This window comes from Bos indicus, chromosome 26 (assembly GCF_029378745.1).
Source record: "Bos indicus isolate NIAB-ARS_2022 breed Sahiwal x Tharparkar chromosome 26, NIAB-ARS_B.indTharparkar_mat_pri_1.0, whole genome shotgun sequence".
NCBI classification, from domain to species: domain Eukaryota; kingdom Metazoa; phylum Chordata; class Mammalia; order Artiodactyla; family Bovidae; genus Bos; species Bos indicus.
The window spans coordinates 35,166,977-35,186,880 of record NC_091785.1 but is presented as its reverse complement, the minus strand read 5'-3'; the positions used below and the strand labels follow the sequence as shown (position 1 = coordinate 35,186,880).

The following is a 19,904-nucleotide window of genomic DNA, read 5'->3' as shown; positions in this document are numbered from 1 at the left end:
TGTTCACTTGTACTATCTCACCCACTGATTTCTTTTTTAACACATTATCAACACTAAACTCTAAAGGAAAAGGCCACTTTATAAAATGAATACTTTATAGTAATTTGCATAATACAATTTTTGAGATGTGTATTTTCACATACTGTAAATGTCTAAATACAAATTAACTCAGTTATTGAACAGTTTTAAATAAAATCTGCTTGCAATTCTTATCTAATGACATTCTCCATTTTAGTCCCTTATTCTCATGTTTTATTTTACTTTGCTACCATGTCTGCATTATTCACTAAATAACTCCCATTACACGAATATTATGCAAATATAAAAAAGTAATTCAAACATTCAAAGTGAGTCATGTTCTATTAACATTCAAACTCAAATAAAATTGAAGTATCTATTATTATTAAAGCAACATATCTCTGCAAAGTATATACCAACACAGTAAGTATAAAAACAAAAGGGTTCAATCTGATGAGGCAATAATTCAAAGCTTTCCTTATTAAGATTTTAATATTATTTTAGAACAGAATCATAAACCTTTAATTATTTCAAAATATGGTTGGTTACTGGAGAAAAATTTTAGATAACATAATAAAAACTTTTTACTTAGTTTTCAAACTCCCTTTTTTTTACCTTTTACTTCCTGCTATCTTGAAAAACAAGTGGATACTTTTTTTGCTTAATAAAAATTCAAAAAAAGAAAAAATTAATATGTATTTATTTTAAAATCTGTATGGGAACTTTTTTAGTTATTTAAGCTACACTCCAATAAGAGAATCTTTAATCCTATTGAATACAATCCTTAATAACTTTTTACAATTTTCCTTCAATTTGTTGACATCTAAAAAACATGGAACATTTAGATGCTATCCATTAAAAGGTTAGTTTTTACTCCTCTCGATCTATTTTAATCTATCAATATTAATTTCATTATATTTTCAATAGCCTACCTAAAATAGGTTCTTGACCTCATCACTAGTGAAACTTCGAGCCAGGTGATGATTTTTCGTGTCAGCGCTATTCATTGACTGTGGATGTTTACCTGCGTCCCTGGCTTCTCTATGTTAGATGCTGGTAGCAGTCCCACAGTTGTGAAAACAACCGAAAAATAATCATTGCCAGATGTCCCAATGCGGGACAGAATTGCCTCAGAGAACCACAGATCTCAAGAAAAATTTTTTTAATTTAAAACACAGATCTATAGACGATTGTAATGATCAAATGAAACTACTAATATCAACACTTTAGATTAAGCTTGCACACAAAGCATGTAAATAAAACCTAAGTCACAACACTATTAACACATGTCTGACAAGATTCTCATAGAAATGACTTCAATACTTACTTATACATTCCTATTTCTATCAGCACAGAAGCCAATGTTTCTGCTACCGTCTTTTTAAATTAAGTTTTGAAAGAATTTTCCAATCTTATCCATGGAAAGTAAAGGTTATTGGATTCAACATGCAATCTAGACTGACCAACAACGTATCAAGAAGTAAGTGATGCCCTACATATTTTCTAAGTGTCTTTTTTAATTGTTGGCTTACAATATTGGGGCTTCCCTCATAGCTCAGTTGGTAAAGAATCCACTTGCAATGCAGAAGACCCTGGTCCGATTCCTGTGTCAGGAAGATCCGCTGGAGAAGGGATAGCTACTCACCCCAGTATTCTTGGGCTTCCCTTGTGGCTCAGTGGGTAAAGAATACACCTGCAATGTGGGAGACCTGGGTTCAATCCCTGGGTTGGGAAGATCCACTGGAGAAGGGAAAGGCTGCACACTCCAGTATTCTGGCCTGGAGAACTCCATGGACTACACAGCCCATGGTGTCACAAACAAAATTTTATAGGGCTTCCCTGCTGGTTCAGATGGTAGAGTGTCTGCCTGCAATGCCAGAGACCAGGGTATGATCCCTGTGTCAGGAAGATCCCCAGGAGAAGGAAACAGCAACCCAACTCCAGTATTCTAGCCTGGGAAATTCCACGGACTGAGGAGCCTTGTAGGCTTCAGTCCATGGGTTTGCAAAGAGTCGGAAACAACTGAACGACTTCACTTACTTACTACAATATTGAATTCGTTTAAGGTATACAACATAATGATTCAACATTTTTAAGATTATATATTCCATTTAACATTCTTACAAAACAATGGCTATAAATTCCTGTCTGTACAATATATTCTTGTTGCTTTTTATACATAGTAGTTTATATCTCTTAATACCATAATTCTATTTTGCCTCTCCCCTTTCCCTTTTCTAAATGTCTTGATACAGGTAAGCTAATGATTATAAAGTAGCAGTGTTAGCTACATCATCATTTACCCATAAATACTAACCATGCTGCAGTTACTGGTTGATGAAATGCATTTCTTGTCATCACACCACTGGCACCCATTTGTATTGGCGGTACAGCTGGCACAATCTGCATATCTATAACATCTGTCATCAGAAGCAGCTGTGATACAAATGGGAGACAGAACACATTAGGATGAAAAGAAAATGTCACACTTCTTAATTCACATATTTTTAACATCTGCTAAGAATCACGAGGACATTTTTAAACCATAAATATAATCATCAATATCAAAATAAGTTCTCCAATATGAAGGCAGTTTTGTAATTTAATTGGATTTACAGGGATTTAAATACCTCCTGCCCTCCTCTTGATTATTCACTCTATCAGGATCCTACACTCATTTGACATTTACACATTATGAAGGAAAAAAAGACTTAGAGGTATTTTATTAAACAAAATGTATTACTATACATTTAAAAGAAAAGATTATAACAAATGCTCATTGTTTATCATTCTTCATAAAGCTATCTAGAGACATCCGACTGATTATAGATTAGCAAAACCTGATCTGTTCATTGTAGCACCAAAAATATATAAAAGCCCCATTCATTCAAAGAAAACTGAAAATTTATGTCCAAATCATTCTTTATAAATATTTACTATTAATTATTCATAAATCAGGGCATCCCAGGTGGCGCTAATGGTAAAGAACCTGCCTGCCAAAAGAGGAGACAAGAGATGCGGGTTTGAGCTGGGTCAGGAAGATCCCCTAGAGGAGGGCATGGCAACCCACTCTATTATTCCTGCCTGGAGAATCCTCAAGGACAAAGGAGCCTGGAGGAGTACAGTCCACAGGGTTGCAAAGAGTTTGACATGACTGAAGCAACTTGGCATGCAAATTTATAAGTTTGAATTATTTATTCAATATTTTATAAGAAATATTGAGTTATAACAGGACATCAAATTCTAGAAACTTTTTAGCTTTATGGGATGGTTTGACAATAATTCAGGAAGAAAAAAAGTACCAAATGCAGAATAAATTACTTCATTTTATTTCTTTGAAGCATACAATATATCTAAGAAAGGATGTATTTGAGAGAATTTTATACTTACATACAAAAATAATTCATATAATATGGCTATGTTACATGTCAAAATTGATATATTACTATTATACAGAGATATATGACTATTACACATTCAAAAAAGAAAACTAAAGATAGTTAAGAAAGATATTAAATTATTAATCACTGCTAAATTCAAACATTAGGATTCTTAGTTAGAGGATTATGAGTTTTTAATTTTTGAAAACTATTAAGGTAATTCTTATGAGCAGGAATGCACTTCCATTTCAAGCCAAGTAGAGATGCTTTATGTCAAAAAGAAGTAAAAAAATATTTCACCTGTTTTCAGAGGGCACTTTGCTCTAAGAATATTATTAGTATTCCCAGAGTCCCAAGATTCACAGTGATTTTTGTTCCAAATACATTTTATTCCTGGACCAGCATTTTTACAAAGTTCTTCATCTCTGAAAGCCTTGCAATTTGGAGGCTTGTATACAAGTATATCGTTAAGGAGTACACTAGAAAATCCTCCAAATATATACATGGACCTATTAAAAACAAAACAAGAATCTTAAAAAAAAAGTATCTAATGAGTTTCTAAAATAATTTAAATATGCATTTTACATTTTTTATCTAGGGAGGAAACAGTTTTAGAAATATATAGTAGCTATATGGAAATAACAAGATATACTTTAGAATTGCCATATAGAATTAAATTTTTTGAATACAAAGAATTTAGAAATTGGATATAGAATTCTTTGTATACTGTTACTATCCTTTTATAAAATAAAATGACCAAGAGTAAAATAATCAAAAAGATTTTCAAAGTTTCAATTTGAAAAGAAAAGCCCAGATGATGACTGAAGTAATACTACCAGCACCAAAGAAATTTGAAATGGCCTCAAAACAGCCTAATTTTCATTTATGGAAAAGATCAGAAAATACTTCAAGAATATTCTTTATTATTTAAAAAGTAAAATAAAAATCAACGAAATGCAATTTTCAACAGAGAAGCTTAAAGTCTTTATGTTTACACTCTGGATTTCACTTATTTCCATCACAAAAGCCAACTGATACCATTTACACAGTTTTATTTTCAGCATCATACTGGACAACTTTCACATAATTAGAATAAGGTAGTAATAAAATGACCTCATAAAAATGTCATTATGAATCACAAATTTTAAGCTAATGGATGATCTAGCATGTTATTTATGGTCATGAGTCCACATTAATGGATTTTTGCTATAGAAATAGCAAAATCACACTACCCTACAGGAGGAAGGTAACAATGATCATCCAGTCCAAATTCCCAGTGAATATAAGGGTACTAAAGGCCAGATGGGCTTCCCAGGTGGCGCTAGTGGTAAAGAAGTGAAGTGAAGTCGCTCAGTCGTGTCCGACTCTTTGCGATCCCATGGACTGTAGCCTACCGGATTCCTCCGTCCATGGCATGTTCCAGGCAAGAATACTGGAGTGGGTTGCCATTTCCTTCTCCAGAGGATCTTCCCGACCCAGGGCTCGAACCCGGGTCTCCCACAGTGTAGGTAGACGCTTTACCGTCTGAGCCACAAGGTAAAGAACCCGCCTGCAAACGCAGGAGACATAAGAGATGCAAGTTTTATCCCTGGGTCAGGAAGATCACCTGGAGGGGGACATGACAACCCACTCCAGTATTTTTGCCTGCAGAATCCATTGGACAGAGGAGCCCAGCAGGCTATGGTCCAGAACGTCGCAAAAAATCGGACAGGACTACAGGACTAAAGAGACTGAGCACGCACACATGAAAAGCCAGATAGGTTAAGGGACTCGTCAAAAGTCACACATTCAGTTATGACAGAACCAAAATGAGAACCTAATTATTCTCACTTCCCTTGCTCTCCTCAATAGAATATGTGGCTAGCCTTTCTATAACTTCAGGCTGATTTTTTTAGGGAAATAGTTCATGATCTGATCTCTGGAAAAAGAAATTAAGGCAGGATGAAAATTTTAGAGTATCTGAAGCTCTATCTCAGCATCTTTCCTCTGATACTCCCCTGCCCCTTAAATAAATTTAAACAGAAAAGAAAGAAGGATAATGGTTAATGAACCAAAATTTATTCCCACGGTATTGAAGCAATACATAAAAATACTGCCATTGATTACAAACAATAATTTGCTTAAAGAATAACAAAATCTGTGGGTAGTATGACTGGTAAACATGCTTCTTTTACCCGTTGATGACAACTGCAGAGTGACCAAATCTGTTGACGTCTCTATGAAGGTTTGGTTTCGGTAGTATTTTCCATTCGTCACAAGCTAGAAAAATGAAAACAGCAAAACAAAAAATGAAATAAAAGAACAATTAAAGACACATACTACAAAACGATCACTGGACAAACAAAGATACAATACTTAAAATTAGGAAAGCTTTCATTAATTTCCCATTACCTACAATTTAACGTGATTTACTCAACTAGCATTATTCCCTAAATAAAAATAACTTCTGTCTAAAATTCTCACAAATAACTTTATATGTATGAGAATAAAGGAAATTAAAGGAAACAAATTAGGTGTACTTTATTTTGGAGGGTAATTTCAATGACTTTATTTTGGAGGGTAATTTCAATGACATACTTTATTTCAATGACAATGTCAATGAATAAAGGAAATTAAAGGAAACAAATTAGGTGTACTTTATTTTGGAGGGTAATTTCAATGACATATAAAACAAGGTTCATATGGCAAAATTCATGAACATCAATACTGGGAAAATGTATCATAAAGTTAAATCATTAAATCAAATTTTACATGTATGCATGCAAAATTAAATAGAATGTAAGTGAAAAAAGCCTAAAATGGAATCATCAAAATAAAATGTTTAAATCAGTTTAATAAGTTGATATTTCAAAAGAAAAGTTTTCATTTTATGTAAAGAAGAGCTTTAGTTGCAAAAAATAGGAACAAACGAAAAAAAATCTAAATAGTTCATGAGTTACATAATGATTATGGAAAGAAAAATTATTAAAGAAAACTTTTTCATTTACATATAACCTCAGAATCCACACATCAATTATTAGAAATCTTGACGTGTCAAATAACTCAGGATTCAGTGACTAGAAACATTCTCAGGACAGTGTTCTAGATTTTATCCTCTTAGGTATAGCCTATCTAAAAGCAGGCCTAGGTATTTAATATAAGTACATAGGTATAACAAGCTTTAAAAACATTTTTTTCCCACATTTTGGCAACTTAGAAGCCCTTCTGAAAAAGAAAAAAATAATCTAAAATACAGTTAGTTGTAATTGTTGAATTACTTATTTTCCTATATAAACAGCCATATATATTACAGTAGAAGAAAAATAATAAATTTGGTTTCAATTCAATATTATTACTAGTAAAGATCAAGGGAATTACAAAAACCAAAATCGTAGCTTAGAAAATAAACTGGAAGACTCAGAGTAACAAAATGTATCTTGGGTTTTATGTCCCACAGTACATAAATACCCTCCACCAAAGGGGTATTTTTTTAGTTGATATAATCTTTTTAGTCCACGAAGTAATTATTAAATACTCTGAAAAAACAGAGTACAAAGGCAGAGAAGCCTAACTTTACTAAACCCGGTGTTTTCCCAAAGTTTTATCCACAGAAGCGTTATTCACATAGCACCTACTTACAATCCCAGGGGAGCCAAGGCTCTGAAGATCACATTTTGAAAACTATCTTACAGGCCTACATGTAACATTCATAGTCTACCACTTTTTACATGCTAAAGTTCACTTAAGAAATGGACATTAATATGCACATAGTAATATTAAAAATTTCCAAGTGCTTTCATCTGCATAATTTAAGTAGTCTTTGTGAAGAATCCAGTGAGGCTAACTGAGCAGGTATCTCCATATGCTAGAAATGAAGAATGAGACCCAGGAGAAGTCAAGTAATGTCCTTAAGGCCCATTAGATTACCTTTGTTTTGCTATAAATTATGTTTATGAATGCCTGACTTATAAAAGTATATTGATGGGATTCTGAAAGATTATTCCCATTTGGAGAGAAGGGGTGACTTGTAAAGGGTAGAGACTTTGAAAAAGAAAAGAGATGAAAATGTTAGAGACAGGTAATGAGTTAGCATAGATAGATTTTAATCATGCCACCAAAACCCAACACACACACACACACACACACACACACACACACACACCCCTCAGATGACCAATAATTCATAAATTGTGTGTTGAATATAGTATTCCAACAACAGAGTCAGAAACCTGAGTACGCTTCAAGGAAGTGAAACAGAGTCAAATGAAAGAGTAGGACTTCTGGAAACCAGTTCATCATAAAAACCTCCAAAGAAGAATCATCTCCAGCATCATTCTGGGGACATTTGGAGTCCAGAAAAGAAACTGACCCAATAACCTGAGCCTATCCAGAACTGAAGACTAAGTAATTTGGCTCATCATTCAAAACAAAGCAGCAGGAGGGAGAAAAGCAGATTTCAGAGATGAGAACCAGGAAAAACGCCCAAAGAAACCATTTAAGAAGTGAGTCAGGAAAAACAGCTGAGAGAATAAAGGTCATTTTCTAAAAATTAGGCCTTTATAAGAACTCTTTCAGTTCTACAAGCTACTGTCTTCAGGAAAAAAGAAAAACTTTTAAGCACACAGAGTAGTAAAAACAATGACATCATAAGTACCTACACACCAGTACCCAGACTTCTCACAGGCAGTACTTTACCAAGTCTATGGGAGAGTTTTTAAAGAAAGCGTTACATATATGATGGCGACTACCCGGATACACCCTCTCAAACTTGACTGCTTTATGTCTTCTGTCTTTGGATGCAATCACTATCCTGTATTTGCTTATCAATTTCATATTTATGATCTGTATAGAGTATTTTTGTAGGTTATAAAACTTTATATTAATAACAACTGGTATAAAGCTATGCAAACTATGTAGATTCTTCTCCACCTTGCTTATTCTGTTCAACCTGTTGTTTTTTGTTTTCCCCATTTTCACCACTTTTAAAGGGGACAGATCAGTAACATTAAGTACATTCACACTATTGAGAAATTATCATCACCATCCATCTCCAGGGCTTTCTTCATCTTACAAACTATAACTCTGTACCGATTAAACAATAACTACCCATTCCTCTCTACCCCAGCCCCTGGTAAGCATTATTTGACTTTTTTACCTACAAGTGTGACTGCTCTAGCACCTCAATGAATAAACTCATGAAGCATCTCTCCTTTTGTGACTGGTTTATTTCCCTCAGCATGTATTCAAAGTACATCTGTGCTGCAGAATGTTCCAGAATTTCCTTCCTTTTAACCCTGAACATTAATAATATACAAATTGTATGTTTATATGACACTTTTGTATATACAGTGAAATATTAATACTATATTATTAAATTTATTTTATTCTATTAATATTATAATATTATATTTATATTATTAATATATTACTATTATATTATTGTATTATTAATGTTGAAATACTATAGCAGTCAAATTTGTTCTAATTTATTCTTTGACTGTGTGGATCACAACAAACTGTGAGAAGTTCTTAAGGAGATGGGAATACCAAACCATCTGACCTGCATCCTGAGAAATCTGTTTGCAGGTCAAGAAGCAACAGTTAGAACTGGACATGGAACAACAGACTGGTTCCAAATAGGAAAAGGAGCACGTCAAGGCTGTATATTGTCACCCTGCTTATTTAACTTATATGCAGAGAACATCATGAGAAATGCTGGGCTGGATGAGGCACAAGTGGAATCAAGATTGCTGGGAGAAATATCAATAACCTCAGATATGTAGATGACACCACCCTTACAGCAGAAAGCAAAGAAGAACTAAAGAGCCTCTTGATGAAAATGAAAGAAGAGAGTGAAAAATCTGGCTTAAAACTCAACATTCAGAAAACTAAGATCATGGCATCTGGTCCCATCACTTCATGGCAAATAGATGGGGAAATATTGGGAACAGTGACAGACTTTATTTTCTTGGGCTTGAAAATCACTGCAGATGACTACAGCCATGACATTAAAAGATGCTTGCTCCTTGGAAGAAAAGCTATGACCTATCTAGACAGCATATTAAAAAGCAGAGACATTACTTTGCCAACAAAGGTCCATCTAGTCAAAGCTATGGTTTTTCCAGTAGCCATGTATGGACGTGAGAGTTGGACTACAAAGAAAGCTGAGTGCCAAAGAATTGATGCTTTAGAACTGTGGTGTTAGAGAAAACTCTTGAGAGTCTGTTGCACTGCAAGGAGATCCAACCAGTCCATCCTAAAGGAAATCAGTCCTGAATATTCATTGGAAGGACTGATGTTGAAGCTGAAACCGCAATACTTTGGCCACCTGATGCGAAGAGCTGACTCACTGGAAAAGACCCTGATGCTGGGAAAGACTGAAGGCAGGAGGAGAAGGTGACGACAGAGGATGAGATGGTTGGATGGCATCACCGACTCAATGGATATGAGTTTGAGTAAGCTCCGGGAGTTGGTGATAGACAGCGAAGCCTGGCATGCTGCAGTCCATAGGGTCACAAAGAGTCGGACATGACTGAGCGACTGAACTGAGCAACACTTTCTTTGTTTATTCATCCATAGATGGATATGTAGGTTGTTTCCAGATATGAACTACTGTGAGTAATGCTGTGAGAAAAATGGATGTACAGATATCTGTTCCTTCCCCTGTCATCAAATTTGTGTGTGTATATTCCCAGAAGTAGAACACTAGATCTACTATGTTTAAGCTAGATCACTATGTTTAGGGTTTTGAGGCACCTCTCTACCCTTTCCTATAGTGGCCACACCATTTACACTCCCCTCAGCATCGTACAAGCGTTCCAATTTTCCCACATCCTTGCCAAAAACTGCTATTTTCTATTTCTTGACATTATTGTACACCCATCTCACTGTGGTTTTAATCTGTATTTCTCTAATGATTAGTGATGTTGGGTGTTTTTTATATCCTTATTGGGCCACCTGTATACCTTCTCTGTAGCACAATTCAACAGAAAGCCTCTACATTAACTTGGTCAAACTTACTGTTTTCCTTATGATTTGTGCTTTTTACTCTTACCTCAAAAGATTTTAAAGATAATCTCTAATTTTCTTCAAAGATGTATAGTTTGGCTTTTACTATTTTTATCTTCAATCCATTTGGAAGTTATTTTGCATTTGTTGCATGGATCGAACTAAATTTTTCCCATATACCACATTTCCCAGATACTTCTCAGTATATTTAAATATACCAAATGCCTAGAACCATTTTTTGAGCATTTATCCCTGACCGACTATTTGTCTCCTTTCATTTCTATACTGCCATGGTTTATTTTTACTCCAGTTGCATACACACACACATACATACACATGCGAAGTTTAAAAGTCAAATAATCCCACCAGGCTCACCACAAAAAATGTCTCCGGATCCCCTACTACAGGCTACGTGCTGTGTGCTGTGCTAAGTCATTTCAGTCACGTCTGACTCTTTGTAACCCCATGGACTTAAGCTCCCCAGGTTCCTCTGCCCATGGGATTCTCCAGGCAAGAATACTGGAGTGGGCTGCCATTTCCTCCTCCATTCTACAAGCTATGGAAGCCCACAACAGAAACGCATATAGCTGCTTCTAATTGTTAAAAAACACTTTTAATTACTAGAATAATACTGTACAAAATTACCTGAAGAATTCACCAAACCTTTTATAGTCTGTTTAGATAGGTGGTGGTGGTGGCGGTGGCGGTGGCGGTGTTTAGTCACTAAGTCGTGTCCAGCTCTTTTGCGATCCCATGGACCACAGCCCACCAGGCTCCTCTGTCCATGCGATTTCCCAGGCAAGCATACTGGATTAGGTTGCCATTTCCTTCTCCAGGGGATTTTCCTGACTCAGGGAATGAACTCAGGTCTCCTGCGCTGCAGGAGGATTCTTTACCACTGAACCACAAAGAAAGCCCTTTTAGACAGGTAAAGATTCCTAAAATAAGTGGCAGCCATGACCTTTCACCTAGTAAAAATAATATGCTAATTGCTTACCAGTGCTATAAAATATTTACTTCTCAGAACAACTCTGAGAAGTAAATATTTTTATCACTGTTAAAAATAGGGAAAGAGTCTTTAGGGGTTAGGTAACTTCCTTAAAGTCATTAAATATTAAACTCAAAACAAAACCAGATCTCTTTAACTTCTTTATGCTATACCACCTCAACACATCATCAAAAGATCCTTTTTGATATAAACATTAACTTCATGAAAATAAAAATACAATAATAATCTTTTTTTAAGTACTCAAATCCCTTCAGAAGAAAAGCATTCAGTACAGTATTTAATTACACATGAGAGCAATTAATTTCGACAAACAATAATACAACACAATTCTACTTCTAAAATTATTTGCCTTTTAACATATGCAGTAGTAGGAGGTGAAGGTTTTATAACTATCTCTAGGACATCACCCTCAATTATACTAAATTTTCAAAAATAATTATAGACAATATTTGTGGCAGACATTGGTGCTGCTCAACAAATATTCCAGTTCTCTTCCTTAAGGCCTACGACAAAATGATACTCACACACTCCTGAGAACTTGGATGTGACAGTATGACTTGTTTTAGTCAAGGAAATGCAAGCTAAAGTGATAATGCCATTTCTGGATGGAGCCATTTAATTGCCAATGAAAGAAAATGTAACGTAGCCTTAACCTCCAAGTGACAGATTAAGCAAATCCGTCCTCCCCACCATCACTAGGCATGAATCAGGAGTGAAAAATAAACTTTTACTGGTCTTAATCTGAATTTTGGAGATTTGTAATGGACATGGATATGTGCTGCCTAGACCATCATTCAAGGCAGAAACTGTATTGCTAAGAATGCTGTCAGTGAACAGTCATCTGCTTAAGCTCAGGAACTGTCTCAGGAGCAGAGTCACTCATTCAAGGACACATTTTTCCAAGGATGACCTATATGCAATGGTTGATCAAAGGAGGGTTTTAAATATCCCGCCATTTCAGCCCAGTATAGAACAACTCTGAGCAACAATTTTATCTCTGGAGATCCTTGTAGGGCTGACTGAGGTTATCCGTCCAGCATCACTCTCCCTTTGTCCCACCCTGCTTCCTCCTCTGCCTCTTTAGAGACACTGATCTTAAGGATACTCCCAATGGACATCATGAATACTAAACTCTATCATAAGAGTTTGTTTCCCAGAGAACTCACACTATGGCATTTGGAGCCAAGAGTGATACAAGAACACAAGAAATAAGATGGAGTTTGGGAGCTGAAGCACAGACTGCAAGGCTAATAAAGAAGCATCCATCACCGGTGGTAGGTGGGGCACAGAGAGCAGCCAGCACGAGGTGGCCATCCAACTGGTAAAACTTAAACCTGTGGTATATTAGGAAGGTATGCCCCTGGAAGGTAATCCTCCACAGGTGTGAAGAATTCGATGTTTGAGAAGCATCAATATTAAAAGTATTACTATACCAGAATTCATGTCTACTGCTTGGTCATACTGAGCTCTAGAAAAAGATAATGAAAGGTTGGGAAAGCAGAAGGCCTCCTTAGTGCCTTATAAATAGGCTCCCAAATACGGAGAGTCTGCTAGTTAAAGAAAGTCCACTATTCCAAAGACCAGGCCCTGACAGGAAGAGAATAAGACCCTGACACATGGCATGGGAACATCTGAGGTGATGCCCCTGAAAACCTCCCCAAGTTTTGCGTTCTCAAATTTTCCTCTATCAGCTGAGACTGCAGAAGTGGTCTACCCTACTACACTGAGAGACAGTACTCCACCCTTGTTTGAACACAGGGCAGAGGCCTCCCGCCAGCAAGACCTGCGCCTTAGTTCAGAATCTGCTCACACTTTTCCAAATGGCCAGTAGGCCTATAACTTGGCTCAGCATAATCCTGCCAGATATAGGCTGGGACTTCTAAGAAAAGAAAGAGGCTACATCCCAAATGACCTATAAGACCTAGACAGCACATATTGGTAATAGTTGGGGGAGGACACATGGTACAAGCTGCTGAAGGGGGTTTGTTCAAAAGAGTAGACCCTTATATTGGATTAGGAAGAATTTATTTATATGAAAGCACTCTCCAAGATGCAAGATTTAGGACTCATTCCCTTACAAGAACCCTGGAAGACAGTATGAACTCACTACGAAGATAACTCCTATTCACAGAAAAATAAACCATCAACAAAATGAAAAAGTAACGTACTACTGAGTGGAAGAACATGTTTTAAATCATTTATCTTATAGGAGTTAATATTCAAAATATATAAGGAATTCAAACAAGTCAACAGCAAAAAAAAAAAAAAAAAGCCCAAACAATATGATTAAAAAATAGGCAAAGGAAAAGAATAGATATTTTTCCAAAGAAGACACACAAATGGTCAACATGTACATGAAAAGGTACTCAACATTCCTAGTCATCAGGAAAACGCATATGAAAACCACAGAGAGACATCACCTTACACATGACAGATGGATATCACCAAAAAGATAAGAGATGACAAGTGTTGGCAAAGACGTGGATAAAAGGAAACTCAGGTGCGCTGCCAGTAGGAATGTAAATTGGCGCAGCCGCTGTGGAAAACAACATGGACGTTCCACAAAAAACTCAAAATAGAACTGTCATATGATCCGCCAATCCCACTTGTGGGTATATATCCAAAGGAAATGTAAACAAGATCTCAAAGAGATACCTGCACTCCCTTTCACTGCAGCATTATTCTATAGCCAAGTTATGGGAACAACAAAGTGTCTGTCAATAAATGATGGATAAAGAAGATGCAGTGTATATATACAAGGGAATATTATGCAGCCATGAGAAGGAAGGAAATTCTGCTCTTTGTGACATGTATGGGAGCTTGAGGGCATTATGCTAAGAGAAATAAGTCAGAAAGAAAAAGACAAATAATGAGCCTGGCACGCTGCAGTCCACGAGGTTGCAAAGAGTTGGACACAACCTAACAACTGAAAAACAACAAATCATTTAAATGTGAAATATTAAAAAAAAGAAGTCAAACTCAAAGAAACAGAGAGTAGAAAAGTGGTTTGCAGGGGTGGGAGAAATAGGGAGAGGTTGATGAAAAGGTGTATATGTTCAGTTATAAGACAATATGGTCTAGGATCTAAATATATAACTTGGTGACAACAGTTGCTAGATGGGAGGAGAGAATTGTTTCACAATGTGAATTTATATCAAATCATCAAGAATCTATATCATATCATCAAAATGTGCACTTTAAATATGTTACAGTTTTATCAACTACACCTCAATAAAACTGGGGGTGGAGAAGAAACATGGAAACATGGAAAATTAGGCTATGCTAAGTAAAGTTAAAACATCATAACAAACATGAAAAGCAGAGATTAAAAGTCTAGGAATACGACAGTGTCACAGTCGGAAAAAGTAGTATGTGGAATATATAGAAAGTCCCTGTGAAAGAATCCCAGTGCAGATTCTACAAACTTGCCAAAGGTCATGCCATCTGCAGTGGAAATCTTTACACCTCTCTTCCTGTCATGCTATTGAGCCATGGCAGAGATGGAGCGCTTGACACCAACAACTAAGTGAACATGTGCCCTGAGCTTTCTATCATGATACTCTGTGTAACACCAGAAAACCCACCAGGTCATTATACCTACAGAACAGACCAGAAGGGATGCCATTTACTGAAACCATGACGTGATGCTGAGAGGGATACTGGCATCACTAAGAAAGCGGTGGCTTTCCTCCACGGGACTAAGCTGATGGTATAAAAAACCGTAACGGAACTGTGCTCAGTGATGGAGACAAGAGGAAAAACAGGGGCCAGCTGGTGACTTGAGTAGCGTGCAATTATTGTACTAAGTAGCAAGGTTGGAGAATCAGTCAAGGGGACTGACCTGTTGAGAATTACAGAGACATTTAATAGAACACAGCATCCCTAGAAGCAAAATAGATGGGTAGTCAATGAGGGTGCTAGCTAACATGTCACTGGAAGAAATCAAGGATAAATGATCAGAATTCGAATGGCAGATGGTGCAATGAAAAGTCATAATTCACCACTCAATTTCTGGACTTGAGTCACTTTTTAAATCTACAGCTGATACATTTAAAATTCTGAGGCCCAGGAAGAAGGACCCAGCAATACCACAGCAAGTGTATATGCTAAGAGTGTCCCTAGTTCTCCTCAAAGGTACCAATGGACATTTCATTGGGTAATCCTAGCCTAGAGAAAGAAACCACCACAAACATGGCAGGTACGGTTGGACACAAGGTCTGAGCTGATGCTAGCACATCACAGCCTCTCTGTACAGCAGGGACAGCATGAGGATGATGAGATTAAAGGCATCCTGGCCAAGCTTCTGCTCAAAATGAGCCACTGGGTCTGCAGGCCTGTGCAGTGGTCATATCCTAAGTCCCTAGATTAATAATTGGAATAGACCTTCTAGGCAAATGGCATCATCCCCACCTTGGGTCCCTGGATGTTACATTGAAAAAGAACTGTTACTCGTTGGTTATAAAATAAGTTTTAAAATACTGTTACATTTCAGAAGGAGTGACTGGGACACATTAGTATCATTCTAAATAATCTACAGAATGCTGGATCAATGTGTTCTTTTCTAGCCCTATCAGAAGAGAGGGCCTTGAGCAGTATGTATTCATATGGGCTAGAGGAGCATACATTCACAATTTTGTTTCAGGGTTATGTTAACTTTTATCAGAATACATTTGGTCCAACTGAACATCTTGCAGAACATTTTATTTTTCTGCTACATCAATGGCATCATTCTAATGGTGCCAGATGAACAAGAGTTGGTAATGCAATGGAGGCCTTGTCAAGACATAGATACTTCAAAGGGTGGAAGATAAAACCTACAAAGATTCAGAGACCTTCCATGTTACTAAGTTCTTTAGGAGTCTGGAGGCTGAAAACATTCTGAGATAGCTTACTGAACTGAAATACCAATTATTACACTTTTCAACTCCCACTGCAAGGAAAAAAGCAAACATCCAGTAGGTCTTTGGGGGTCTGAAGGCAGTATATTCTATTCCTGGGAATACTGTTCAAACCCATATACTGCTGCTGCTGCTGCCAAGTTGCTTCAGTCGTGTCCAACTCTGTGCAACCCCATAGACAGCAGCCCACCAGGCTCCCCTGTCCCTGGGATTCTCAAGGCAAGAACACTGCAGTGGGTTGCCATTTCCTTCTCCAATGCATGAAAATGAAAAGTGAAAGTGAAGTCGCTCAGTTGTGTCTGACTCTTAGCGACCCCATGCACTGTAGCCCACCAGGCTCCTCCATCCATGGGATTTTTCAGGCAAGAGTACTGGAGTGGGGTGCCATCGCCTTCTCCAAACCCATATACTGCAAAATATCAAAGGCTGCCAGCTCTTGAGTACACATCACAGCAGAAAACAGATCTGCTATAGATCCAGGATACAGTGCAAACAGTCCTGCAGCTAGGGCACCATGCCCCAGTAGATACGATGGCTATCGGTGGAGTCACTGTTGGAAAAAGTATCATGTGGAATTATCTGGAAAGCTTCTGTGAATGGCTCCCAGTGAAAACCCAACACTCAAGTCAAAGCCCCTGCAATCTGCAGTGGAAAATTTTACATCTCTAGTCCCACCACACTATTGAGCCCTGGCAGAGACGGAGAGCTTGACGTGGGTTATTAAGTGACCATGTTTTCAGAGTTTTCTGAGGTCGTCTCTGTCATCAGTAATCACAGGAACATAGGAGGGAAGCTGTACTCAAGATCAAGCAGGAACGAGAGTGCAGTGCACACGCAATCTGCATGAGCTGGGAGCTCACCCCTCACGTCCTCTACCACCGCTGCCTCGGCACTCATCCTGCATCTGACAGCCATGGCCATTAAGGAATCCTGTATGCCCAGATAACAGAAAGAGAAAAAGGCAAACACGGACGCTTCGTGTGCAGGCACAATTCAAAAATGGTTATCACTACAAGACAGCTTCACTCAGGGGCGGCCTGGGAGAACAGAAGAAAAGGAAAAAGCTTCCCAGTTAGGGCAGGCCTTTGAGAAACATGCTCATGTACATTGTGTGGAAAGAGAAATGGCCCAAGAGCAGTAGTTAATGACCTACCAGGCTGGTCAAGAGACTAGAAGAAGAAACATTGGAGATCAGAGACAAGGAGGCTCTGGAGTAGACACATGTGGATGGATGTATCCGGATGAGCGTGAAATGTCGAATTCTTTGTGATGTAGGTAAAAGGCCATCAGAGGGCATGCAACATGGAAGAGACATTAAACAACTAATAAACAAACAACTGAGACAGCTAACACCAGTCAGTCTCTATCACAGAATGCCTCAGTGCCAACGAAATGCACGTGAACTCAGTAGCCACACAGCTGAGATAGAAGTCATCCAGGAATTCACTGATAGGGGCTCCTTCTGAGAAAAGTTGATGGAGCTACTCTTACCACTAAGTGTCCCGCCTCATAACGAGGTATCACTTCTGATCCCGTGATAAGGCCAATCCCCAAGAATACCAACTGGACACTTGGGGCAAGTTGACTACGCTGGGCCCCTTCCACTCTGGATGGGCTGATAATTCATTATGACAAGAACACATATTTTGATACATGTTTGCTTGTTCTGCCCAGAGGGTCTTAACCAGCATGATCATCATAGAAATGAACCAGCGTCTGATCAATCAATCCCATGTATTAGGAGACAAACTTCACAGAAAAGAAGGTACAGAAATAGGCCCATTACCCTAAAACCCACTGGATCACAAACCACACAACTTGCTAGAGATTTCCATAGGCACAACTAAAGCACCAGGATGTCGCTGAAGTGAAAGTCGCTCAGTCACATTTGACTCTTTGCAACCCCATGGACTATACAGTCCATGGAATTCTCTAGGCCAGAATACTGGAGTGGGTAGCCTCTCCCTTCTCCAGGATATCTTCCCAACCCAGGGATCGAACCCAGGTCTCCCACATTGCAGGCGGATTCTTTACCAGCTGGGCCACAAGGAAAGCCCACCAGGATGTATGATATACCTCAACTTAAGACCTTTAAATGGTGCTACATAACCAACAGGAAGAACACACAGTAGGTCCAAAAATCCAGGAGTAAAAGACACTTCTTGTGGCCTCATTTTGGACTTCAAGATTAGAGATACTGTTCTGCAAGGGGAAAAATATTCTGGCAGAAGTAGCAATGTCCCATTTAACTGTAAGCTATAATTACCACTTGGGTACTTCAGGCTCCTTGTGTCAAGGGACCAGCAACCAGGCAAAAAAGGAGTTGACCATCAAAGGGAGTGACTGCTGTTACAAATACGGGAAGGGGATACATGTGTTACACAGACAATACATTTAGGAGTCTCTTGGTGTCCCTTTGCCAAGTGTGATGAAAAATGGGCAGGTACAGTAACCCAGGCTAGAAGGTACATGGCGATCAGGAGATCACATACTTAAGGGCAAGGGGCTGGATCATGCTGCCAGTAAGACAACAGTGCCCAGAAGAGGTGCTAGCTGAGGGGAAGGGACATGAAAGAGTAATGGACAAGGGCCACAGATACAGCCCTGAGACCTTACATAAGCCAGTGCGATAATCTAGGCTCCCCCGACTGGAGCTATTTAACAAACAGATTAGAAGAAGTGGGCTGAGTGGTCCAAAGAATGAATTGTGATGACCAAGGAAATGCACTGCCTGAATATGCCTTCAGGGAAGGACTTGTTACTGGTAGACATCATTCAGCTGCCAGCTCCTGCAGAGATGGCCTTAGCTATGGATAGCTTCTGTACCCAAGGTCCTACTTTTCTGGGAGCGACCCTCATAAACTGCCCCATCCAGGTCCGTTTCACCCTAATGAGGAATGCCTCTGATGGGCTTTCAACCCGAGTTGCCCTGGGGTTGCCCGTGGCTGTTAATTAAGTCTGCTTGACTTGTACTTTTAATTTCACGGCTGCAATCACCATCTGCAGTGATTTTGGAGCCCAAAAAAATAAAGTCTGACACTGTTTCCACTGTTTCCCCATCTATTTCCCATGAAGTGATGGGACCAGATGCTATGATCTTAGTTTTCTGAATGCTGAGCTTTAATCCAACTTTTTCACTCTTCTCTTTCACTTTCATCAAGAGGCTTTTGAGTTCCTCTTCACTTTCTGCCATAAGGGTGGTGTCATCTGCATATCTGAGGTTATTGATATTTCTCCCAGCAATCTTGATTCCAGCTTGTGCTTCTTCCAGCCCAGCGTTTCTCATAATGTACTCTGCATATAAGTTAAATAAGCAGGCTGACAATACTCAGCCTTGACGTACTCCTTTTCCTATTTGGAACCAGTCTGTTGTTCCATGTCCAGTTCTAACTGTTGCTTCCTGACCTGCATATAGGTTTCTCAAGAGGCAGGTCAGGTGGCCTGGTATTTCCATCTCTTTCAGAATTTTCCACAGTTTATTGTGATCCACACAGTCAAAGGCTTTGGCATAGTCAATAAAGCAGAAATCTGGAACTCTCCTGCTTTTTCGATAATCCAGCTTACTCCTTGGAAGGAAAGTTATGACCAACCTAGATAGCATATTCAAAAGCA

General features: G+C 38.2%; 1 protein-coding gene across 4 annotated transcripts in view; it reads right to left on the bottom strand.

Moving 5' to 3' along the window:
• ATRNL1 (attractin like 1) overlaps positions 1 to 19,904 on the bottom strand; it is an 808,308-nt gene that overhangs the window by 644,413 nt on the left and 143,991 nt on the right. For 2 of the 4 annotated variants that reach the window (XR_011564298.1, XM_070780901.1), the window contains exons 11-14: positions 5,573 to 5,657; positions 3,699 to 3,907; positions 2,336 to 2,454; positions 1,664 to 1,711 (exon numbers count right to left, since the gene is read on the bottom strand). Coding sequence is in view for 2 of the 4 variants with exons in the window: in XM_070780901.1 (XP_070637002.1) it covers positions 1,664 to 1,711; positions 2,336 to 2,454; positions 3,699 to 3,907; positions 5,573 to 5,657 (461 nt within the window). In the remaining 2 variants the exon portion in view is untranslated. Of the gene's footprint in view, positions 1 to 1,663; positions 1,712 to 2,335; positions 2,455 to 3,698; positions 3,908 to 5,572; positions 5,658 to 19,904 lie in introns of those variants that run through there. The other 2 variants (XM_070780902.1, XR_011564299.1) reach the window with 2 other exon arrangements.